Here is a 23467-nt window from a genome sequence, read left to right on the forward strand (position 1 = left end):
CATAAACAACATACACACATACACACATTCGGATTTGTTTGAGTTTTATAGGATAGAGGTCAGATCAGCTGGAGGTGAGGAAGAGCTGGATGAGGGGGGCTTAGAGAGAGAGCATTTCAAAGGGGTGGGAAAAAACTACTACTACTACCACTACTACTACTACTTTTTCTCGAAGTGTAATGTAATTTATGTAATGGTAAAGATGGCCTGCTGCATTTGTTCATCTAACTGCAAGGAAATGACATGCAGCTGTGGCACATAGCAAACTAGCCTGTAGCACCAGCTGATCCCCAACACTTCACCTCGGTTCAATGTACTGAGTCATGCTGCTTCCTGTTTACCCTCTTCAGACTGCGTTCACCTGACAGGCCGCTGGCAAAATGCATTATAAATTTCATCACATCATGCTCTCATCGCTCCCAGCTTTCGACTCAAATCTCATAATCCTTTAGAGCCATTTCGCCGTTCAACATTTGAGTGATAATTTATTTTACTCATCTCACACTTCTTTGCTTTGAGCTTACTGTTATGGAGTCTAGAGTTTCCAGATACTGCAAACACACCTATAATCGCTATTGTTGATTAACCTCCTCTGCATGCTATGTCTGCATTAGGGGTGAAACGGTACACGTATTCGTTTTGCGGAACATAGTTAAAATCTGAGTTCCCTGACAAATGTATTAAGCGAGGGGCTGCAAGTTTGTTTAGTCTCCGCCTCATACTTTAGGCGCATTTAAAAAAAAATATTATTAAACTTGAAAACATACACAACAATGCCAGGGGTATAAAAATAAACTAGAGTTAGCGCAATGTCGTTGTGGCTATTCACTCCGTACCGGCAATAAGATTTGTATTGTGCTGAAATACGACTTCTAGTGCATTGTTTTGCGCTCGCGCAATGGAAGTCGCAAAATCGCGCCACTTCCTGCCATCGCCTATGCTACAGCTTAAAGAATGTCTCATAAAAGGAGAAAATCCGGACAATTTCGCTTATCGAGGGAGTGAATAAATGAAGGATAAAAGGAATTAATTAAATATATTATTTAACCAAGCAGACACTTTATTTAAAACTGCTTATGTTCACAAATGTTAATAATAATGAACTGCGTTAATAAAAAACAATTTTATGTTTTGCATTTTGTATATTCCCCAACCGTACCAAAACTGAGCCAAACCGTGACTTAAAAACTGAGGTACAGTACGTACAGAACCGGGAATTTTGTGTACCTTTACACCCCTAATATACAGGACATACATAGACTGGTACACATAGTGTCACCTGGATGACCTGGATATTTCGTATTGATCTAAGACTACCACTATGCCCCCTACATCGGACCAGTGTATTTAGGTCTGGATCACCTGGCAAAAAGATAATAATTATTACTTAGAGAAAGAGTACGGGAGTCACATCGGTGTATCAAGTGCTGGAATCAGTGGCAGCTTAGTGGTTAAGACACTGAACTACTGAATTAGAAGGTCATTAGTTTAAATCTTAACAAGACCCAGATAGACCCAGACTGCCACTGCTGGACCATTAAACCCTTAACCCTCAACTACTCAGTTGTATAAATTAGATCATTGTAAGTTGCTTTGGATAAAGAAATCTACCAAAAGGAATGTAGAAAAATTATGCTTTTTACTTGTCAGATGTACTTTACAGCACAGTAAAATTCTTTTTTCACATGTCCCAGCAATATTAGTAAACTGGGGTCATACATGAGACAACCCCGCTGAAGTACTGAGGGTTATTGGCCTTGCTTAGGGGCCCCAAAAGCAGCAAATTACAATCTTCCGATCAGTAACCCGAAGCCTTAAACATCAGAGCTACCACCTCCCCAGAAAGGGGTATTCCTTAGATTTTCAGTCTAACACTCTGCCAACTGAGCTATTTTGACACGATTCAGCAAATGTACTTGTGTTATAATACCTCCCAGGATTTGTTAGGACTGCATGCTAAGTGACATAATGGCAAAGTGAGTATGTGTATAAGTGTATAGGTATCTAAAAAATTTGATCCTGCAGTAACTTCCGCAATTCTGCCAAACTTAAACACATTCATAAGCTTATCATTATTGGGTCACTCCATTAGCAGTGATCTATATCAATTGACAGCAGATGGCCAACTGGCAGAAAGAGTCTTTATAAAGTGTGGGACGGGATGTAATAAGACTTATCTCAAATGTCCTGAAGGGGTTATGTAAGCATTGTATCTTCGTTTTATCTAAAACTTCAGTTCACATTCAAAATTATCATTATTTCAAATTCTACATACACTGACCAAGCATAATATTATGACCAGTAATTAAAAAACACTGATTATCTCTTCATCATGGCACCTGTTAGTGGATGGATATATTTATTAGGCAGCAAGTGAACATTTTGTCCTTAAAGCAGGGAAGCAGGGAAAATGGGTAAGTGTAAGGATTTGAGTGAGTTTGACAAGGGACAAATTGTGATGCTAGACGACTGGGTCTGAGCATCTCCAAAACTGCAGCTCTTGTGGGATGTTCCTGGTCTGCAGTGGTCAGTATCTATCAAAAGTGCTCCAAGAAAGGAATTGTTAAATTGAAAAGTGTTGAATCAGCGACAGCGTCACTGGAGGCCGAGGCTCATTGATGCACTTGTGGAGCGAAAGGCTGGTCCGTCTGGTCCGATCCAACAGATCCAACAGATACAACAGTAGCTCAGATTGCTGAAGAAGTTAATGGTCGGGACTGTTTTGCCAGCAAAAGGGTCAAAACGTTGTATGATCTGTGTACATTTGTATTATTATACAGTATTAGTTATGTACCATGACATCCATTTATTTCAAATATAGAGACTATATTTAAAATAAATATATATAGTCTTCTTTGAGTTGGGTTATCAAAATGTTTTATGCGCTTGGTTTATTGCTACCATTTAGCACTTAGCAGACACTGCAGTAGCAGTTTATTGCCGTTTATCCTGCCGATTATTGACTTTTATCTTCATTTATATGTATATTACTGTGGACAATTTGTCCCTGTGGGACTAAATGTGACACTGGTAGCTGAAGCATGAAGCATTTTTCTGACAGTGCATGAACTTCAACTTGTAATTACTGCTTCCCTTGTTCTTTTTAGTTCAAGCCTAAGAAGGACCTTTCACAGTCTATCTTTCAAGTTAGCATGCTTTTACTCTCTCTCTCTCTCTCTCTCTCTCTCTCTCTCTCTCTCTCTCTCTCTCTCTCTCTCTCTCTCTCTCTCTCTTTCTCTTTGCTACTTTAGTGCTCTGTAAAACCATAAAATATTATGGAAGCCATCCAGAGCAGAAGAAAAACAAGGCCCAGTGATCAATCATAATTCAATCCTCTGATGCAATGTCTGATGTCCAGTGTGAAGTTGCCTATTATGGCAATATTTGCGACCCATTTATCACAAGAATGTCTGTTGAATTGAACTTCTCCCATTTCTCTCCCATTTCTGGGCTGAAAAGATATATACATACTGTATATTGGAGTGTGCTTGTGGACATTCGTGTTCATCAGCCACAAGGGTGTAGTACTGATGTAGGTGAGGTGAGGAGGCTTGAAGTGCAGTCTGCATTCACATTAATACCAAAGGTGTTCCGTAGAGATGAGATCAGAGCGCTATAGCAGGCCACTCAAGATCTTCTACTCCAAAACATGTAAACCATATCTTCTTTGTTCGTTGTTCTTTGTTCTTTGCTTAGTTCACAGGGGCATTTTCATGTTGGAACATGTTTGGGTTTCCAAGTTCAAGTGAATGCAGCATTTTATCATACCGCATCCAAAGGCATCCTATAATGTTGCGTGCCTGCTTTGTGTTAACAGTTTGGGAAAGAACCACATATGGCATGAAAGGTTAAGTGGTGAAGAGGTACTGGATGATTGGGCATCTACTGCAGAAGTGATAGAAAAGGTACTTGGTGTGACATCTGGAAATAGAAAGGAAGACAAGGAGACGTGGTGGTGGAATGAGGAAGTGCAGTAGAGCATAAGGAGAAAGAGGTTGGCAAAACAGAATTGGGATCGACAGAGTGATGAGAAAAGTAGGCAGAAGTACAAGGAGATGTGGCAGCAGGTAAAGAGGGATGTGGCAACGGCTAAGGAAAAGGCATATGAGGAGCTGTATGAGAAGTTTGATGCTAAGGAAGGAGAAAAGAATTTGAAGTGATTGGCCAGGCAGAGGGACCGAGCTGGGAAGGATGTGCTGCAAGTTAATGTAATAAAGGATAGAGATGGTAATGTGTTGACTAGTAAAGAGAGTGTGTTGAGAAGATAGAGGGAGTATTTTGAGCAACTGATGAACGAGAAAAAGCGTACGACAGGGTGCCAAGAGAGAAGTTGTGGTACTGTATGAGAAAGTCAGGTGTGTCAGAGAGGTATGTGAGGGTGGTTCAGGACATGTATGAGGAAAGTGTAACAGCAGTAAAGTGTGCAGAAACAACGACAGACTGGTTCAAGGTGGAGTGTGGACTACATTAAGAATCGGTTCTAAACCCTTTCCTGTTTGCGGATGATATTGTGATTTGTGGTGAGAGTAGAGAAGAGGTTGAGAAGAGCCTGGAGAGGTGGAGGTAGGTGCTGGAGAGAAGGGGAATGAAAGTCAGTAGGAATAAGACAGATTGCATGTGTGTAAATGAGAGGGAGGGCAATGGAGTGGTGTGGTTGCAGGGAGAAGAGGTGTTGAAGGTGGAGGAGTTCAGGTACCTGGGGTCAACAGTGCAAAGTAATGGAGAGTGTGTTAGAGAAGTGAAGAAAAGTGTGCAGGCAGGGTGGAGTGGGTGGAGAAGAGTGATAACAGGAGTGATTTGTGATAGAAAAGGTGTTTGCAAAAATGAAAGGGAAAGTTTATAGGACTGTGGTGAGACCTGAGATGTTGTATGGATTAGAGACAGTGGCATTGAGTAAAAGACAGGAGGTGGAGCTGGAGGTAGCAGAGCTGAAGATGTTGAGGTTTTCGTTAGGAGTGACGACGATGGACAGGATTAGAAATTAGTTTATTAGAGGGACAGCGCATGTAGGACATTTTGGAGACAAGGTGAGGGAGGCGAGATGGTTTAGACATGTGCAGAGGAGGGACATGGGGTATATCGGTAGGAGAATGCTGAGGATGGAGCTACCAGGAATGGAGGAAAAGAGGAAGGCCAAGGAGGCGGTTTATGGATGTGGTGAGGGAAGACATTGGGAGATTGCGTTGAATGAGCCAGATGTAGAGGACAGGGGGGTGTGGAGACAGATTATCCGCTGTGGCGACCCCTAATGGGAGAAGCCAAAAGAAGAAAAAGAAAAAGAAGATTACGGCACAAAAATGCTTGCTTGCACTTTTTAAGGTTACATTATACATACAAAACAGAATGAATTCCTTTTAGCCCGTTTTTCTTAAATCATGGCTGTGGGGGGTGATGGAGGCAGTGCCCAGCCATGTCCAAAACCCAGTGGGGGAACAGCAGATCACTAGAGAACAGGCCTCATTGATATCAGGTGGTTGTGGATGTGGACAGCGTGTCTCTGGTGTCAGACCCACTGGAGATTAGAGTGAACTGAGGCATAAATCAAGGAGATTGGTTTTGGCTGGTTTACTGTATGCCATTCCTCATTTACTAACATCTCTCTCTCTCTCTCTCTCTCTCTCTCTCTCTCTCTCTCTCTCTCTCTCTCTCTCTCTCTCTCTCTCCCTTACTCTATCCTTCTCTGTGTCTCTTGCAGGTGCGGAATGATTTGACCAATGAGCTTGAGAAGGCAGATATCCAGATAGCAGACACTGAGAGTTTCTCTAATGACCCCTGTATTAATGTGAAGAAACTCAAGGTAAGACAACATATATGATTTATTTTCTCATTATTTCTGGTAAAAAAAATTAAAGTATAATAAGTTTTTCAGCCAACAATAATCACAAGAATACATTCGTGTTTATTTATTTGTTTTAATTATGACTTGTGAGCAATGTTTAATATTGTCAGTCCAAAAATGATCAATTCAGATTTGATTTACATCAATTTTATTCTTATTAAACCATTCACTGAGGACACTGTGAATGTTATTTCTTAGTATAAAGTAAAAACTAATTGTTAATAATTTTTCCTTGTTTGCTTTGAAATTGCAATTCTGGTCAGATAGATCCTTTAACTGTGGGGATCTATCAGTTAAGATTGTACCATTTTCTTGGTATATGCCACAGATGGTGCCCTGGTATGGTACCATGACTCATTTAACCACATCGCCTTTTTTTTTTTTTTTGTATACAAATCTGTGTTTCTTACACCACTGAAAAACTATTATATTACTGTCAGTGTAATTGTTCTTGCTGATATTCTAATCACATCTCTTCTTTTTCACCTAAAGAACTAGATCTGCATGCACTTGCCACTGTTTCTCTTGAAACAAATAAGACAGATTGTTCAATCCCCAATATATTGGACCCTCTTTCAAAGTCCTTTTTATATACAGTACAGACCAAAAGTTTGGACACACCTTCTCATTCAAAGAGTTTTCTTTATTTTCATGACTATGAAAATTGTAGATTCACACTGAAGGCATCAAAACTATGAATTAACACGTGGAATTATATATGGAATTATATACATAACAAAAAAGTGTGAAACAACTGAAAAATGTCATATTCTAGGTTCTTCAAAGTAGCCACCTTTTGCTTTGATTACTGCTTTGCACACTCTTGGCATTCTCTTGATGAGCTTCAAGAGGTAGTCACCTGAAATGGTCTTCCAACAGTCTTGAAGGAGTTCCCCGAGAGATGCTTGGCACTTGTTGGCCCTTTTGCCTTCACTCTGCGGTCCAGCTCAACCCTAAACCATCTCGATTGGGTTCAGGTCTGGTGACTGTGGAGGCCAGGTCATCTGGCACAGCACCCCATCACTCTCCTTCTTGGTCAAATAGCCCTTGATGCCTTCAGTGTGACTCTACAATTTTCATAGTCATGAAAATAAAGAAAACTCTTTGAATGAGAAGGTGTGTCCAAACTTTTGGGCTGTACTGTATATTTTTCCCTTTTGCAGTATGGATAGAAATTTATGGTTAACTGAAACTGATCAGCAGTGGTTTACAAAGTACACAAACCATGTAGTTGAGTTACAGTAGAGATACACTCTGTAAAATATTATTTCAGTAAAAAAAAAAAAAAAAAATTGCTTGCTTTAAACTTTCACTTGAGTAAAAGTACAAAAGAATTTGCCTTCAAATGTACTATGATTTATTATGGCTATAATGTTCCTATTATAATTTTTTTCACAAGACTCTTGCTTAATCAAGTTGCTCAGTTTATGTGAAAAGACTCTAATGTGACTCTCAGCACACTGATCTATTAATAGAGTGATATTAATGAGTCAAACACTGATTGAAATTATCAAATAAGGCCACAGGTGTTGTGGCGAGTTTGAGTCAGGAGTTTCTTCCCTCATTTTTTCCTCTCAAAATGTTCTGCTTGCTTTGACAACTTAAGTTTTTATCCTCATAAATATGAAGGAACGACTAATTTTACAAAATGTATTTGAGTAAAATGTAAGCTATTGCAATTGCAATGTAGTGAAGTTAAAGTTTCCCCAAATGGAAATACTTCAAAAAGTACAGATATGCGAAAAAGCTTCTTAAATACAGTAACAAATTACTTCGTTACTTTCCACCACTGCTGATCAGAATTTTATACACCACATAATGAAAATATGATTAGGTCAAGTCCGGTCAAATCTGGATTATGTTTCCTTTATTCAGCGATATACAGTGCAAATAGTATGTGTAAACTCTATTATATCGAATGTGGCCTGGTTTGCAGATTGATTCCAACTGGATTGAACTGGACTTTTTTTGTATTGTATTTGACTCAAGGAGCAGATTTACATTTCTCATCTCCTGTACATAGAGAGGATTAGATTTCACTTCTGTCCATTACATTACACGATCCCGCAGTAAACAAAAACATGCATTAACTGAATTACAGTTAAAATTCCTCTTTACTAATTTCTAGTCTGAGGTGTTGGATTACAGCTGACTTGTGACAGTTTATTCAACTAGAACTGTGACTATATTTTGAAAGTGCTGTGTCTTTTTGTTGTTGTTGTAATCCTGCAGTGCTCAGCCCCCCAGTGTGCTGTTGCTAAAGTTGGTTACAGAGCTCGAATCCCAGTGGAATTCCGGTTGCTTTTCTTGACGTTTTAACAATGTTCTTGTAACTTTTCCATATGTTTGTTTGAGCTAAAGCACTTTAATCTTTGTGGTTGAGTTCTCCAAGAATTGTTGTTGGCAGCCTTTTAATTGTCTGCAGTAATGTGTAGTGATGCGAAAGAAATCATTTGTGTGCTTCATTATAATTTGGGCAGGGAAGACGAAGCATAGTGTTTTCTTTTTTTATATTTTTATCTATGTATCTGCTCATCCAAATCTGCATGCAATCGGATTTCCCTGAACTCGTTTTTCTTACTCCCACTTAGTCGTATATATATATCGCCTTAACCAACTGTTTCCAAAGAGGCATTTCCTTTTATTGTTTCCACTCTTACTGTGTATCAATCAGAATAAGAATGCTTTATTGATCCCATAGGGAAATTGTTTGGTTGCAGTTGCTCATGGTAAAAGATCCAAGTAGAGTTTCAAGTAAAAATAAAATGAGAAAATATAAATAAATATATGTAAATATGTATATTTAAATTTTTATATATCTCAAAAAGTAAAATGTTCTTACTCACTTGGACAGCAATGATGGACAAATAATAAATTCATGAACTAGCATATGGGGCTATTAAAAGCTCCAAGTCTAGAAGTCTGATTAGCTAAGCTAAAAAGCAGCAAAGACATAGCCCATTCCTGATCTCTGTTCATGGAGCATACTGTCAGTTTTGGACGAAGTACACAATCCATGTACTTAAGGTAAAGTGTCAAATGTGCTTAAGTATCCACAGCACTATGATTTATGAGAGCTATATTGCTTAATCAACTCAGTTTTGTGAAAAGGTTTTTATAAGAGCCAAACACTGATTTAAATTTATTAAAATGATCATGACACCCAAAACTACTATAAAAATTGCACAAATAAGCCACAGGTGTTGTGGCAAATTTGAGTCAGGAGTTGTTCCTGTTTTTATCATTTATTCCTCTCAAAATGTTCTGCTTGCTGTTTCACTGACGCTGAACTGTAGGTTGTTGATAAATAGATACCATCAATGAAAACAAGTTATAAACAAAGCACGCACTCGACCCTGATTGATGGCTTGCTGCGTGATTGACAAGTTAAGTTTTTATCCACTCATAAACAAAAAGGAACAACTGACGTAGTTGCCTTTAAAATGTAGTAAAGTTAAAGTTTCCCCAAATGGAAATACTTTGGTAAAGTACAGATATATGAAAAAGTTACTTAAGTACAGCAACAAATGACATTTATTGTTACATTACAGTTACTGTCCACCATATTATGTCCTGTTGTGTTACACAAAACACATTGTTTGTGTATTTGGCCTGGTAAGTGTATTCCCTTTTGTATTCCTGCCCGATAAAGTATTTAAACCTGTAAGCTGATTGTCTAAATCATGCTGCAATGCATTGTAATTTGCTTAATTGTCTATGTATTATCGATGTTTATACTAACAGTTCCTTGACTACATCCTTGGTGCCCATAAATTGTTCAGCTTGTGGCAGGTTCTATAAAAGTGTTACACACCATATTGAGCCACCATATTTAGGCAGTCTGCGTCAAAGAGAAATATAAAGTAATTGGAGCATCACCATTCAGTCTTTGGCCCATAAAAACCCATATTTCTCTCTCTTCTTTGGCCTTCCATCCACACAGAGTTGGTGTTTTTAGTCAATGAAAATGTAGCTTTTTGAAAACGGCCAAAGTGGATATATTGGAAAACATTGGAAAGCGCCGTTTTGAACTGTGACGATGACGTTTTTTCTTTTTTTGTCACTTGACGGTGCCTTTCCTCGACAGAAACACCTAGCGGAGATGACGAAGATCAAAACGTCTTTCGGTTTACTTTTGGTAAACGATTGTAAATGTTTATTAGTAGTGTATATTGAAGTAGATCTGCAACCTGTGATAGAAAAACTGTCTCTGAGGTCAAAATACACCCTTTCAGGGACAGGCACATTCATTCCAACCTAGATTTCATTTTCACTTTAAGTTCTGACTCTAAATGGAGACTGGGGAGCTGTGATAGACCAACAATAGTGGTTGCACTTCTTTGATTCAGATTGAAAGAAAAAAAATAGGAAGGACATAGAATAGTTTCCTGTTTCAAGTGTTTGTCTTTCAGGCAACTATGAATGCAACATTGATACCATGGGTACAACTGTTTCTGGCCTACTAATTTGTCTACCCCTGTACAGACCCAGCCGTAATATTACTACCACTAATGGTCTAATGGTGTATTCAGAGAAATACACTTTAGCTTATTTAGCATTTATTTTGGAATGTTGAATATCACATTGTGAACAATTTGCCTCACTGGAATTGATGCAGCCTTTATTTGACTGCCTCAGAAATAGGAGCATTTTCACAGGTTAAAAAGCCTTCACTGGAAAGACTGAGCACCAGTTTCCACCGACTGTGGCATGCGGAAGAGCCTGAAAAGGAAAAGCGGGATTGTTCCTTACAAAAGCTACAATATCCCAGCTTGCTCTCTAGCTGTTGTGAAGTACTGTGGAGATATTGAAGGGAGCCAGGCATTTTCTGAGTCTGTGTAAAGAAGAATACAGGAGATTGTTAGACCACACACCAGCTTCTTCAACGCTGAATTTACTTGATTGTTCTGAGGCTGTGGGTGCAGGCAGCAAAAGTGCTATAGGCTTCAAACTGGTGAAAATATACGCTATGCATTAGTGTGCGTTTAATGTGTCTTGCGGTTTTGGGTTTTTGCGAAGAAAGCTGCTCCAAAGTGAATAGTTCAATTAAGTAGATATTTTTATTGATTACTACACAAATGTTCAAGCGTTCTGGAATATAACACATTTCATGCTATCTTTGGTGTTTTTAGGATTGGGTGTGATTGGAAGCAATTTATTTGAATGGTCCCTACACTTCATAAAACATTCATAAACCTAATTCTGATATGAAGCAGTGCTGCAGGATTTACAGCGTTTAAAGCTCATTTCACATCTTACGAGGTGTGACTTCATTTTCACATGAAATGGATTAGAGAGCCGAGCATTTCCATATAGGTTGGCTCAAATTGTTTAACTCCTTGCAAAAGTAACATTTATGAATATTTGAGATATCCTTTTATATTGTCTTTTGAGAATTGCAGACTCAATGTGGTCATTGTTTTTGCGAATATTATGCACTTAATACTTGTAATTAAAAATAAAATAGCCAGGAAGAGGTTTAAATTAATTATCCTGCATTGTTATGCAGGTGTTTTCAGCACACTATCTAATACAGTGCTGTATTCTGCTGTACCAGGTGTGGACAGGCCTAGAGTCTGCAGTCTGCAGTGACTCCATGTCCTGAATTTAGAGCCTGCAGTCTACACTGCCCCAATGTCCCATGCTGCTGAAAGATTGATCTTTTGTGATGCAGAACCGGACATGGTGGAAACACAATGCAGCAGAGTGAGCTAAATTATTTACAAACTCAATCAGGTGCCATGTATTTATGTTGCTGATAGAGAGCAGTGTTCTGGCCATTTGGGGTATCAAACAATTCTTCGAACTGCATTAACGTCTGTATTGTTAGAAATAAAGAAAAAATCGTATATAGTAAAAATATAGATAAATTACTGCGAAACTTACTCCATTACAAGTTACAAGTCACCAATTCCGATATGACTTAGGTAAAAGTAACTGATTTGAACAGTACTTGAGTACATTAAAAAAGCCCCTTGGGGCTGCAGCCTGTAGGTCCCCAACCCTCTTCAGGGAACATATATCCAGAAGAAAGGCAGTCTTAACTGACAAATACTTAAGGGTCACCTTGGCCAATGGCTCAAAGAGGGGCTTTGAGAGAGAGTTCAGCATGACGGCCAAGTCCCACACAGGCACTCTGGGTCATGTCCCGGGCCTCATCCTCTGGGGTTCCATGCAGGAAACGTGTCACCAGGGGGTGTTTACCCAGCGGCTGCTCAGCAAGCGGAGAACAATAAGTCCACAATATTGTCCACAATAAACTGACCTTTCAGGGTCGATGGAGACAACCCTGAGGCAAACTGCTCCTTCAGAAACTCCAGCACTAAACCAACCGGGCAGTTACCTGAGTCCAATTGATGGCTTGCACCATGCAGAGAACAGGCACCATTTAGTGGTATACGACCTCCATTACCTCGGTAGAGAGGGAGCCAGCTGCCAGGAACTGTGCTCCCTCAAGGGCCACAGCCTTCATAACTCTGGGCAGGGGTGAACCAGAGTGCCTCCTTCCCAGGAGAGATGATCCCTCCTGGTAGGAATTTCCCAAGGAGGTTCCTCGAGGAGGGCCACCAGGTCCGCAAACTATGGTCTGCCCATAGCATTGCGATAAGGGGAAAAGCATACAGGCGCAGCCTCGGCCACATCTGCACTATGGCATGCAGCCCCAAGGGGGCTGGGTGAGTGAGATGAGAGCAGTCTTCCCTGGGATCACAGGAAGATCTACCATGCCAGCCTGTATAGAGGGCAGACCACCCTGATGGTTGATATAAGAGACCACTAATGTGTTGTCCATATGGACCAGCAAATGGCGATTCCTCAGGTCTGGGAGAAAGTGCTTCAGAGCCAGAACCATGGCCAGCATCTCTACGCAGTTTATATACAAAGTGAGATGGAGCCAACTTCACTGACCTTGGGCGGAGCTGCCACTCATGACCATTCCCCACCCCATGAGGTATGCATCCGTCGTTAGCATTACATGACGACAAGGAGCTCCCCGGGATGGGGCCTTAAGACAGATCAGGACCTGAAAGAGAAGCTGAAAGATCAGGTTTTTTCCACACATCTAAGGCTCAAAGGGCTCGCCGCAAGACCTTGATGATGCTTAGTGGGTTGCCCTGGCGGGAGAACCCTCTGTCTCTGAGCCATCACTGAAGGAGGTCTGATGTGCAGGATGCCAATTGGAATCACATTGGATCCTGCTGCCATGAGCCCAAGCAACCACCTCTGGAACTGCTTCACAGTGAGTAACTGGCCTTCTTTCACTTTCTTGACTGCCGTGAGGATAGACTAGATCCATCCCACACTACACCTAAGAAGGTAGTTCTCTGTACTGGAGAAAGCACACTCTTCTTGGCATTTAATCTTAGCCCTAGCTCCTTTATACAGGCGAGAACGACATCTCGATGCCGGACTGCCAGAAGCTCTGATCGAGCTAGGACGGAGTTTACTTCACTTTGTGAAGGTGTGGGGTGAGAGCACAAGGCCGAGCTGAAGGACCTGATATTGGTAAGCTTCGCCTTTGAAAGCAAACCTCCTGGCTGTCAGGATCTTTTGGACGAAGCCCTTCTATTGAAGATGACGGTCCTCAGATCGGTCAGCTTTTTGGGCCTGAAGCCTGGAGTTCATAGTTTCTGGGGGAGCCCGAATAGCAACACTCCATTTCTGAATTTCCATCAGCTCCTCAAGCTGAACTGGCTGTTTTCTATGGGATTGCTGGTGTCCATACACTCCCCCTCTCTCAAGAGCCGACTGAGCATGCTCCGCTCTCAAGCAAGCAGAACTCAAATCCAGAAAGATTGCTTGCTATCCAAACATAACATTTTTACCGCACCTTACCTTCTGTAGAACAGACACACACAGAGCACTTCCTGAACAAACAGAAGCTAGCGCCGTCCCCACTGCATGTGTTCTTATAACTTCCTGTTCATGACGTCACCCCACCAATGATGTCACGCTGTTTTTTTGGACAGCTTACACACGTGATTCAGAGCGTGGTAATGTGGAAGCATAAAGTGTTAAAGCAGCTCGAGTTCCTGAAAGGGAACCAAATATGCAACTCTTAGTCTCAGAGAGGCCTAATGTTTTTATTTAACCTTAACAAAAGCTGGTGTTCTCAAAGTGTTTGGAATTGATTCAAGCTCTTTTTGGACTGAAAATGAGGCCAGCTCTGCTGAAATGTTGCTTACAGGCAGCAGCAGTAAGTAAGCGTGAAGTAAGAAAAATACATATATTGAATCATAAATATAGTTGAGTAGAGAATAACACTTGGTTATATCTTTGATTCTCAGTTAAAAAGAGAAAGAAGCCAAATAATTAAGTAGGTACAGTAATAATGTACATTTACTCATTTACACTACTGCTCTGTATAATATAGCTCTTCCCAGCCATGCTTAATACATTTTCACACCCCTTTTTATTTTTGACAGACTTTAGCATTCTGCAATTATCTCATGCTGTATTAGGAATGGGATATGATTTTCCAGAATACAGATATGTACCGTAGAGTAGCATATATAGTGGACAGAAATGCCTAATTATTCATTCTTAGCCGATTTGAGCCATTTGTAGCACCGTAGCAGAGAGGAAAAGCACTACTCCAGGATCCCTAGTTCAATCCTGAGCCTGGGTTAGTGTTGGGTGGAGATCTGTATGTGCTTGTTTGGGTTTCCTTAGGAACCTATGAGTTTCCTCTGGATCAACTATACCCCTGACTAGCACAAATCAGCGACTGGAAATAAACTAGGTGGCAAGGGTGTTGCACTGAGGTGACTTGCCAATTTAGAGCTAAAGGGCCAACAGTTCAATCCTGAGCTACTGTCTGTGAAGAGTTCCTCATGTTCACCCGGTGTCTGTATTTGTTTCTTCCACATTCCAGGTTGTCTGGCTTTGAAAAATTGCCCGGAGGTGTAAATAAATGCGTTCATGTGTGTTCATTGTGCCTTGTAATAACCTGGCATCCCATTATGGTTATTACAAGGAAAGAGGTCTGCCCCACTTTGACAGATATAAATACTTACTGCAAATGAAAAATGAATGATTTCTGTGTCTAATATATGCTTCCTTATTTATAGGACAACGACGTGAGAATCATCATTGGCCAGTTTGATGAGAACCTGGCTTCTAAGGTCTTCTGTTGTGTGAGTACTTTTTATAATTAGTTGTCACTTAGTTTTGATTGATTAAAATGCACTATATAGTTTACTATTCAGTTGTTGTACTTAGAAAATGTACCAGCAATATGTCTGCTTTGTTTTTCAATTAGGTATGAAGTAAATGCTACTGCTACAAATCTCTTTCTGTTTGTGCCCTCTAGGCCTATAACCTGAACATGTATGGAAGTAAATATCAGTGGATCATTCCTGGCTGGTACCAAGGCAACTGGTGGGAGCAGGCAAATTCTACCAACTGCACCACGAGGAAACTGCTGACTGCTATGGAGGGGTACATCAGTGTAGACTTTGAGCCTCTCAGTGCCAAGCAGATTAAAGGAATCTCTGGAAGGGTAAGTGTCTGATATTTGACGATTCCAATACACCTAATTTCTGAAGTCATTTTACCATCCATATAGCCAAGTGGTGATTGTTTAGGCAACCAAAATGTTTCTTATAAAAGTAAAATTAGAACTAACAGTATGAAGTGGATGAAGTCCTTCTCACCTGACATAAGTGCCTGGACTTGTTAATGCTCTTATGGCTGAAGGAGTAAATCCCCCACAAACATGCTCCAAAATCTAATGGAAAGCTCTCCAAGCAGAATGGAGGCTTTTACAGCAACAAAATACCTAATGCATGGCTGTAATATTCAGAGGTGCACATGCTTTAGGCCACTGGTCCCCAACTTTTTTTGGGCTATGGACCGGATTAATGTCGGACAATATTTTCACAGACCGGTTTAATGTTGGACAATATTTTCACGGCCCGGCCTTTAAGGTGTGGCAGATAAATACAACAAAATGAAATTATTCGACCGGCATAAAAACTGTTATTTTCTAAATATAATAATAAACGTGAATTCACTGTGTTGTTTTTCGTTCATTTTGCTAGCTTGGGGGTTTGAATTTAGCGGTAATGTATTATGTGTTACCGGCCAGAGCAGCCCCTTTATAAAGGTAGAGGATGGAGGTAAGACATGTGACCAAGGCATCTTGACATGAATCAAAAGTGTGTCCTAGACAGATGTGGTGGAGAGAAAAATAAAACATCATTCAAAATCAGATAATAAATAAAATTGAAAATAATGTAAGTTACGTATTCTTTCTGTGTGGCCCGGTACCAATTGGCCCACGGACCGGTGCCGGTCCGCGGCCTGGGGGATCTTACCATGACGATAGCGATATCGTGCATATGTTACACTGTAGGTTTTAAACTAAATCTAGGCTTTGGATTTATTCAGACAATTCGGTGATTTGAAACCAATTAGTCCTTGATCGTACTTATTGTTTGCATCTAGCACTGTCAATAAAATCCAGCTCATCATCAACAATCCCTAAGATGGCTTTATTTTACTTTATTGCACAGACACCCCAAGAGTATGAGCACGAGTACACCAGAGAGCGGGAACAGAAAGGAGTGGAGGCCAGCAAATTTCATGGCTTTGCCTACGATGGCATCTGGGTGATTGCTAAGACACTAAGCCGTGTAATGGAGCAGCTCGGTCAAAAGAGGCATGACGTTTACCATAACATGACCAAGGACGACCGGGAGGTGGGGAAGTTGGTGCTGGACGTGATGAATGAAACCAACTTCTTCGGAGTGACGGTGAGTTTCTCTGTCATCCTTTCAGTGCAAAAGGCAGGCTGACAACCAGCTTTCTAATTAACTGTGATGTTTGTTGGAAGACATCATAGAAATTCATGAATTGAATTGTGCAGGGCTGTTTTTAGCCTTAGATTCCTATTGTCACCCCTCATGGCTCCGCCCTCCCACTATAATGCTCCACCCCCAAACCATACAAATCATTTGCAACCTAACATAAAAAGAATTTTATGTATGTAAACATATTCTGGGAGCACTTTTACTTAATAGTATAGTATTAAGTATTAGTATTAAGTAGTGCATCTCTACTTTAAATCAAGCACATGGTTTGTAAACTTTGTTCACCACTGGTACATGTTCAACATGTTCATCGGTTGCATTCGAGGGCCTGTGTAAAGAGTCACATTCTAGGCATCCGTGGCGACCATTTACATAAAAAAAAAAGCACAACTTTATGTGCAACTAGTAAGATCTATGCATGTTGAGATGTCAAGCGACATTTCTTCAGGCACAAGTATCATAAAAGCCATACTATGATTGGTGCTGTTGACATGCATGAGTGAAATGTTAGTGAATGGAGATAGGCTTGAGGAATGGCAGAGGTATGAGGCCAGGGCAGGAGCTCAGTACCTGGCAAGGGAGACCAGAAGCAAACAGAAATTTTATATGCAAAAAAAAACAGCTTGCAGAGAGGTGAGAGCCAGAGAGAGCTAAACAGATTTGGTATGCAGGGAGCATCGTGCCTGCAGACATGCTTTGTTTGTGTGTGTATGTGTGTGTATGTTTTTGTGTGTGTGTGTGTGTGGGGGGGGGGGGGTCGCTGTAGCAATAGGAGGCTGAAAATGAGGGCTAAAAAAGAGGGCTAAAGGAACGAAACAAGGTCTGAGAGCAAATGTAAAATTAGCAAATACAGCTGTCGTGGTAGCAAAGAGAAAGCACAAGAGCTAATATAGTGTAAATCGAGATCAGTTGTTATGAACCCTCTTAGGTCTTAGCCATAGGTTATTTCACATTTATCACTGCCCCCCCTGGTAAAGTGTGGTAGACGCTCAGCTTGACGGCACCTACCCTGGGCCCACAGCTTCCCTCCTCAGTGTAAGCAGAAGAGCACAGCAAAATAGGTCATAAAGAAATGCTGTGTGGCAGATGTGTGGTAATTCACTCCTAGAGAAAGAGAGAAGTTTTTCCCCACAAAAATATGAGTGTGCTGATCAATTTGCAGAATAAGCACTGAAATGTCAGCTATACATTTCCTCCCATAGAAGTGCCTTTTTTTTGCTGTCTGCAGGGTTGCATTTTTTCTTTTTTTATTCAAGGTTATTCACTCAAAGGACATTTTCCTAAGCCAATGCAACGTCTCTAAGATTTGTACCATTTCTTATTACTGTTCTAAGTGCGCCCCGCACTCTAAATCCCTCGATGCTGTAAACTCTGACTCCTGGACTCTCTGAGTCTGAAACCACCAAGCAGGGCTATTGATCGAGCGGCAGCATACTTCAGGAAGTAAAACATTAGCTCAGTGAAGCCTCTGGAGAGTACAGATCACTCTAATGAGCGATCGAGGGCTAGACCGCTGCTGAACTTTTGGCTGAATCTGAGCCAGCTACAGCCTTTCCTGCTTTAAAGCTGAACCTCTGAACCATTTGTATCTTACTGTCCATGTGGTAAAGCTGGAACAGTCCTAAGTGTCAAAAACAGAAAAAAATGGTGTAGTCAGTGAATTCAGGAGATACTAACAAAAAGCTTAGAGATGTTGCTCAAGATTCTGCTACTATTCACCACTAAACACTGTGTAGATGAGACATAAACTGGACGTAAAAACGTATTTTATTTTGGATTTATTTTATCCATGTCCAGTGGCAGTGGGCTTCACACCATGCACTTCACACCCAGGCCTTCAGTGGTGACCCGGCTGAATCAATTTATCTTATAATATAGTCATTATGATGCCACGTCTATATACATCATCAATATTATAGAGAAACGCAGGATAACAGAGCGCTGCATCACAGACAGAAATCTCATACAGCAAGAATGAATGGCATAACTAAAGCAAGAAACCCAATAACCACAATTCAACAAGTCTCCTTTTACTGCAGCCACACGGTTACGGTTTTCCTGGGGATTGAAAATGAAGGCAGATTTTTTTGTGCTAATTCTACAGGAAAGAAAACACAAAAGTTTAAATAGTTAGCTAGCTTCAGGGTTGGCCAATTTCTCCTCCTCTGTAGGCATCAAAAAGTCAAACTCAGATGTGTTAATGTGTGCAGCGCACTACACACGTGTTTTGCCAGTCGAACTTGGCTGTAACAGTTTCCCTCTGACCAATCAATCAGAGGACAGAAAAATGGTGACACATTCTGGGCCAGCTAGCTGGCTTGGCGAGGCGAAGATGAAATCGGACTGGTTAAAGAAACAGACCAATTGCTAATATAGTCTAGGGTACATTGGCCAGCACTACTGAGTGTGAAGGCCCTGGGCAGATTAGATTGGCATGGCAGCACATAGAGGCTGAAATCTGACATCTGAAAATCATATGTATATATATATATATATATATATATATATATATATATATATATATATATATATATATATATATATATATATGAAGCTTTACCTCACAACTAAAAAAGCTAAAAGGGAGGGAGTGGAGCCTTAATTACACTTTCACACCTGCACAGCATTTTACACACCCTTACAGTCTGTTTTACACACACACACACACACACACACACACACACACACACACACACACACACACACACACACACACACACTTTTATCTTAAAAGCCATGGTTTTTGGAAAACTAGTCGTTGTATCATTTGCAGACAGAGCAGATATTAAGGACTACATACAGTATGTCCATCATTTAGCAAATGCATAAGAGCATGATTAGAATATATAAACAAACACTTATTATTGAGAAAAAAAGTACAGCACATCAATTTGGCACAAAAAGGAAGACAATCACAGTGGAACACACAAATATGCTGTACAACACAATAAGATATATGCAATATGAACAGAATTTTGAACCTGTATGGGGTTTTTGAACATCCTATATGAGATTTTCTGTTTATGACTTATATAACTTTTTGTTTTGATGAACAAATTTTGCATTGTCATACAAAAGGTTGGGGCTCTTTGTTCCATTTAAGGTAAACTTTCCTGCTAAACTGAGCCCAAAATTTTTACACAGTTCCCTGTTGCACTGGCTTCTTAGCTTATGTGGCGCATCCAATGCCCAAGTCTTAGTCTTTCTTTACATTATACACTTACAATAGAACATAAAATGTTTACATAACTAGTACGTTAGATATAGATGTCTGTTCATTGAGGCTTATTGGTATTCTTCCTTCTCAGATTTATACAGCATTTACGCAGATGCCGAAAAAGAAATGTACAATGTAATCGAAACATTTACGCAACAAAGCCTCTGGAATAAAGATGAACATGATGAAGGGACTGTAGCCTACTTTGTACTTCAAAGCAGAACGTCTTTAGAGACAAGATGGGCTCTCAGCCCCTTCCCCGGGTACTAACTAACAGACTTCTAATGATGGCCACTATAATACTGGGTGCCATTGAACCCAAATCCAGCCAAATGCCTCATTAGTCACTTGGCTGGCACACGGCATTTGCTCAACACTTAACAGATAATGAGCGCAAGACAATGTTTTGTACACAATGTCGAGGTTTCCTGGCTAATGGCCTCCCCTTTTACAGTGTCTCTGTTTTATTTCTGATCAGTCATCCACACTTACCTGTAAAACAATCATTAGTTTATAATGCTTGGTGGATTTTGGGTTATATCAGTTCCCAGAACTCCCATTTTATCCTTTTGTCATTAAGCAATCAAGTATAACGTGCATAACATAAGCGTTTTGTGTATTCTCACAGGAGAGCACAGATACAGTCTCGTCAACTGGTCAACATGAACTGGACCTCCTTAGGGACCTCGACATGCTCTCATAATATTTAACTAGTCGATTTTTCCCGCTATAAATTGTGTTTGCCTCTAGAAAAGGATCAATTTACTGACCTCTAATTTAATAAATGAGGCACGAACCATGGACTATTGCAGACTGCAAGTTAAATACTCCTAGTTGTCCCTGCTCCAAGAGTCAAGGCAGCAGCGGTAAAGATGAACATTACTCCTAATAAGACGAGCAATAAACATAAGTATGACTTACTGTAACCTGGTTCTTTGCTTAAGTAGCTGTCAATGTTCTTTTTATATGCTGTTGATCTGAGGAGTATGTGTATATGTGTGTGTTTTCACAGGGTCAGGTGATGTTCAGGAACGGAGAGCGCATGGGAACTATCAAATTTACACAGTTTCAAGGTAAGTGCAATCTACAGTCAGGAAATGATTAGAAATGGGATAATACTCACTGGCTTACAAAATTATCCTGTTAGCTTTCTTCCTTTTGGGCAGTAGGGGGCCAATGATTAAGGCTTTAGGCTACTGATAATAAGTCCCAGTATTACCTGACTGCCCTTAAGCAAGAACTGTAAGCTTCACCCGCTCAGTTAGAATTGGAAGTCACTTTAAAGAAAGGTGTAAATGTGAACCTGATACCCTCTTTTTATAAATGATGTTTTTATTTGATTTCACCTTCTTTTAATATCAATCATTTTTACAAATTATAAAGCTAGTAGAATATGCATGCAGCTAAACTCAGCTTCAACAATCTGGATTACAAACCAAAAAATACGAGTTGAGATAAAAAAAAAGGAAAACCTAAATAATTGCTAACTAAAAAGAGCATACAGATAGATATGCTTAAAACTTTTATACATGGGTCCTTTAAAATCTTTAGGTAGATAGACTGATAACTGTGTATAGAAGGCGAGTAATACTGAATTCTGGAAAATAAAGAAGGTTATGGTTGAACGTACAATAAAAGCAAGCACTACATCAGATTGTAATAATGGTCTTTTTAAAACAAACCTGTCACCTGGTCTAAACATACATTCCACCTTTCCTATTGGTTATCTTTCATATTGGCACCTGTTAGTGGGTGGATATATTTATAAGGCGGCAATATTTTGTACTCAAAGTTGACGTGTTAGAAGCAGGAAAAATGGGCGAGCGTAAGGATTTGAGTGAGTTTGACAAGGACCAAATTGTGACGTCTAGACGACTGGATCAGAGCATCATCAAAAGCTCATGTGGGATTTTCCTGGTCTTCAGTGTTCAGTATCTATCAAAAGGGGTCCAAGAAAGGAACAGCGGTGAACTGGCGACAGGGTCGGGGGTGGCCGAGGCTCATTGATGCACGTGGGGAGTAAAGCCTGGCCCATGTGGTCTGATCCAACAGATTAGCTACTGTAGCTTACATTGCTGAAGAAGTTAATGCTGTTAATGCTCTATGGGTCAGGACCGTTAGGGCAGTAAAAGAGGACAAACACAATATTAGGCAGGTGGTCATAATGGTATGCCTTATCGTACAATGATAATATGGAACTACATAATTAAGAAACATTGTAGTTTATAATGTTGCTGATAGATTCATTGACTAATTTTTTAATTGCACATCAAGTAGCTTTTTACAAAAGCAAATTGACTCGCTAGTGAGTCTGTGGTGAAATGGATTTAAGGTATTCGCACAACAATTTCACGTTACAGTATAATTATTGCAACAGGTGATGTTGTTATACAATACAATTATTGTCAATTATCAATTGAATACATTCGTCAGAAAATCTAATAAATAAAAAAATTAAACAAAAGTGTTTAAAGATTGCCTGAATGCATCAGTTATGTCCAGGACTAAAATAAATTAGTATTCAATTATTGCTAATCCATATGTCCTTTAAGACCAGGCAATAATGCTATTGAATTTAACTGATGTCTAAAATAGAGCTAGCCCTATGTCTGGATGGAGGTCTTTTTGATTGAAGACCTCAAAAAGCATGAGGATGGATTTAAAACTTTTGTAATTTATATAAACAGTCCACAACAATGGCTTTGGACTACAATTACCATGAACAATTTTACATTCGAGTCTCCATTAGTGAACAGCCGATAACCTTAAAAATGATGGAACTATAATGAATAGACATTCTGTGTAACCAAGATGAAGATGGGTTCCATTTTACATATTTTCGGCATTTTGGAAGATGCCCTTATCCAGAGCGACTTACAAACGAAACGTTAAAGGCTTTGCTCAAGGACACAGCAGTGTCAGCTTGTGGGTGCTGAGCTTTGAACTTCCGTTTCAGAGTTTATTGCCTTCACCGCCGAGCTGCCACCTCTAAATCTGATTTCTCTGATTTTTTTTTGTCACCACTGGCTTTTTTCAATAATGATAAACTTAGAGACTCCTTTATAAATTCAAAATGTATGTTTGTTATCCATTTATTTATGAGAAGGCTGCATTGGGACAAAATCTATTATTAAAAGTGATATACAAATAAAATTGAACTGAATTGCAAATATAAATTTTTTATATTATACTATACTATTATATTTCATACTTTTTGTATTATATTTATATTTTAATATATAAATATATATATATATATATATATATATATATATATATATATATATATATATATATATATAAAAAATTTTACTTTTCTATTCATTCTGCTGTTTTTTTTATTTTATTTATCATAATTATGTTATGCACTTATTTAAAGGGAATTAATTAAATACGGTCTTCAGCTGTTTGCTGTAACAGGGAATGTATTGGCAATAGCAATGTATTTGTCTGCTGCAAGTACACATCCAATCTTGCCATCATTTTCCATAATAATACCTCAAACCCAGCATGTTTCTGTAGGCCTGCCTGAGGTTTAGTTAGATAAGATTAGATCTTGGTGAAGGATTTTATCTCTGAGTGGGGGATTCCCTTGTCATA

The 23467-nt window shown here is 39.7% G+C and overlaps 1 protein-coding gene across 1 annotated transcript in view; it reads left to right on the forward strand.

The window, feature by feature from the left end:
- Positions 1-23467, forward strand: part of gabbr2 (gamma-aminobutyric acid (GABA) B receptor, 2) — a 250323-nt gene that overhangs the window by 141880 nt on the left and 84976 nt on the right. The window contains exons 4-8 of the mRNA XM_083523578.1: positions 5696-5797; positions 14908-14973; positions 15150-15338; positions 16354-16593; positions 20880-20940. Of these exons, the coding sequence (XP_083379704.1) occupies positions 5696-5797; positions 14908-14973; positions 15150-15338; positions 16354-16593; positions 20880-20940 (658 nt within the window). The remainder of the gene's footprint in view (positions 1-5695; positions 5798-14907; positions 14974-15149; positions 15339-16353; positions 16594-20879; positions 20941-23467) is intronic.

The sequence above is a fragment of the Silurus aristotelis genome (assembly GCF_946808225.1).
Source record: "Silurus aristotelis genome assembly, chromosome: 21".
Taxonomy (NCBI): domain Eukaryota; kingdom Metazoa; phylum Chordata; class Actinopteri; order Siluriformes; family Siluridae; genus Silurus; species Silurus aristotelis.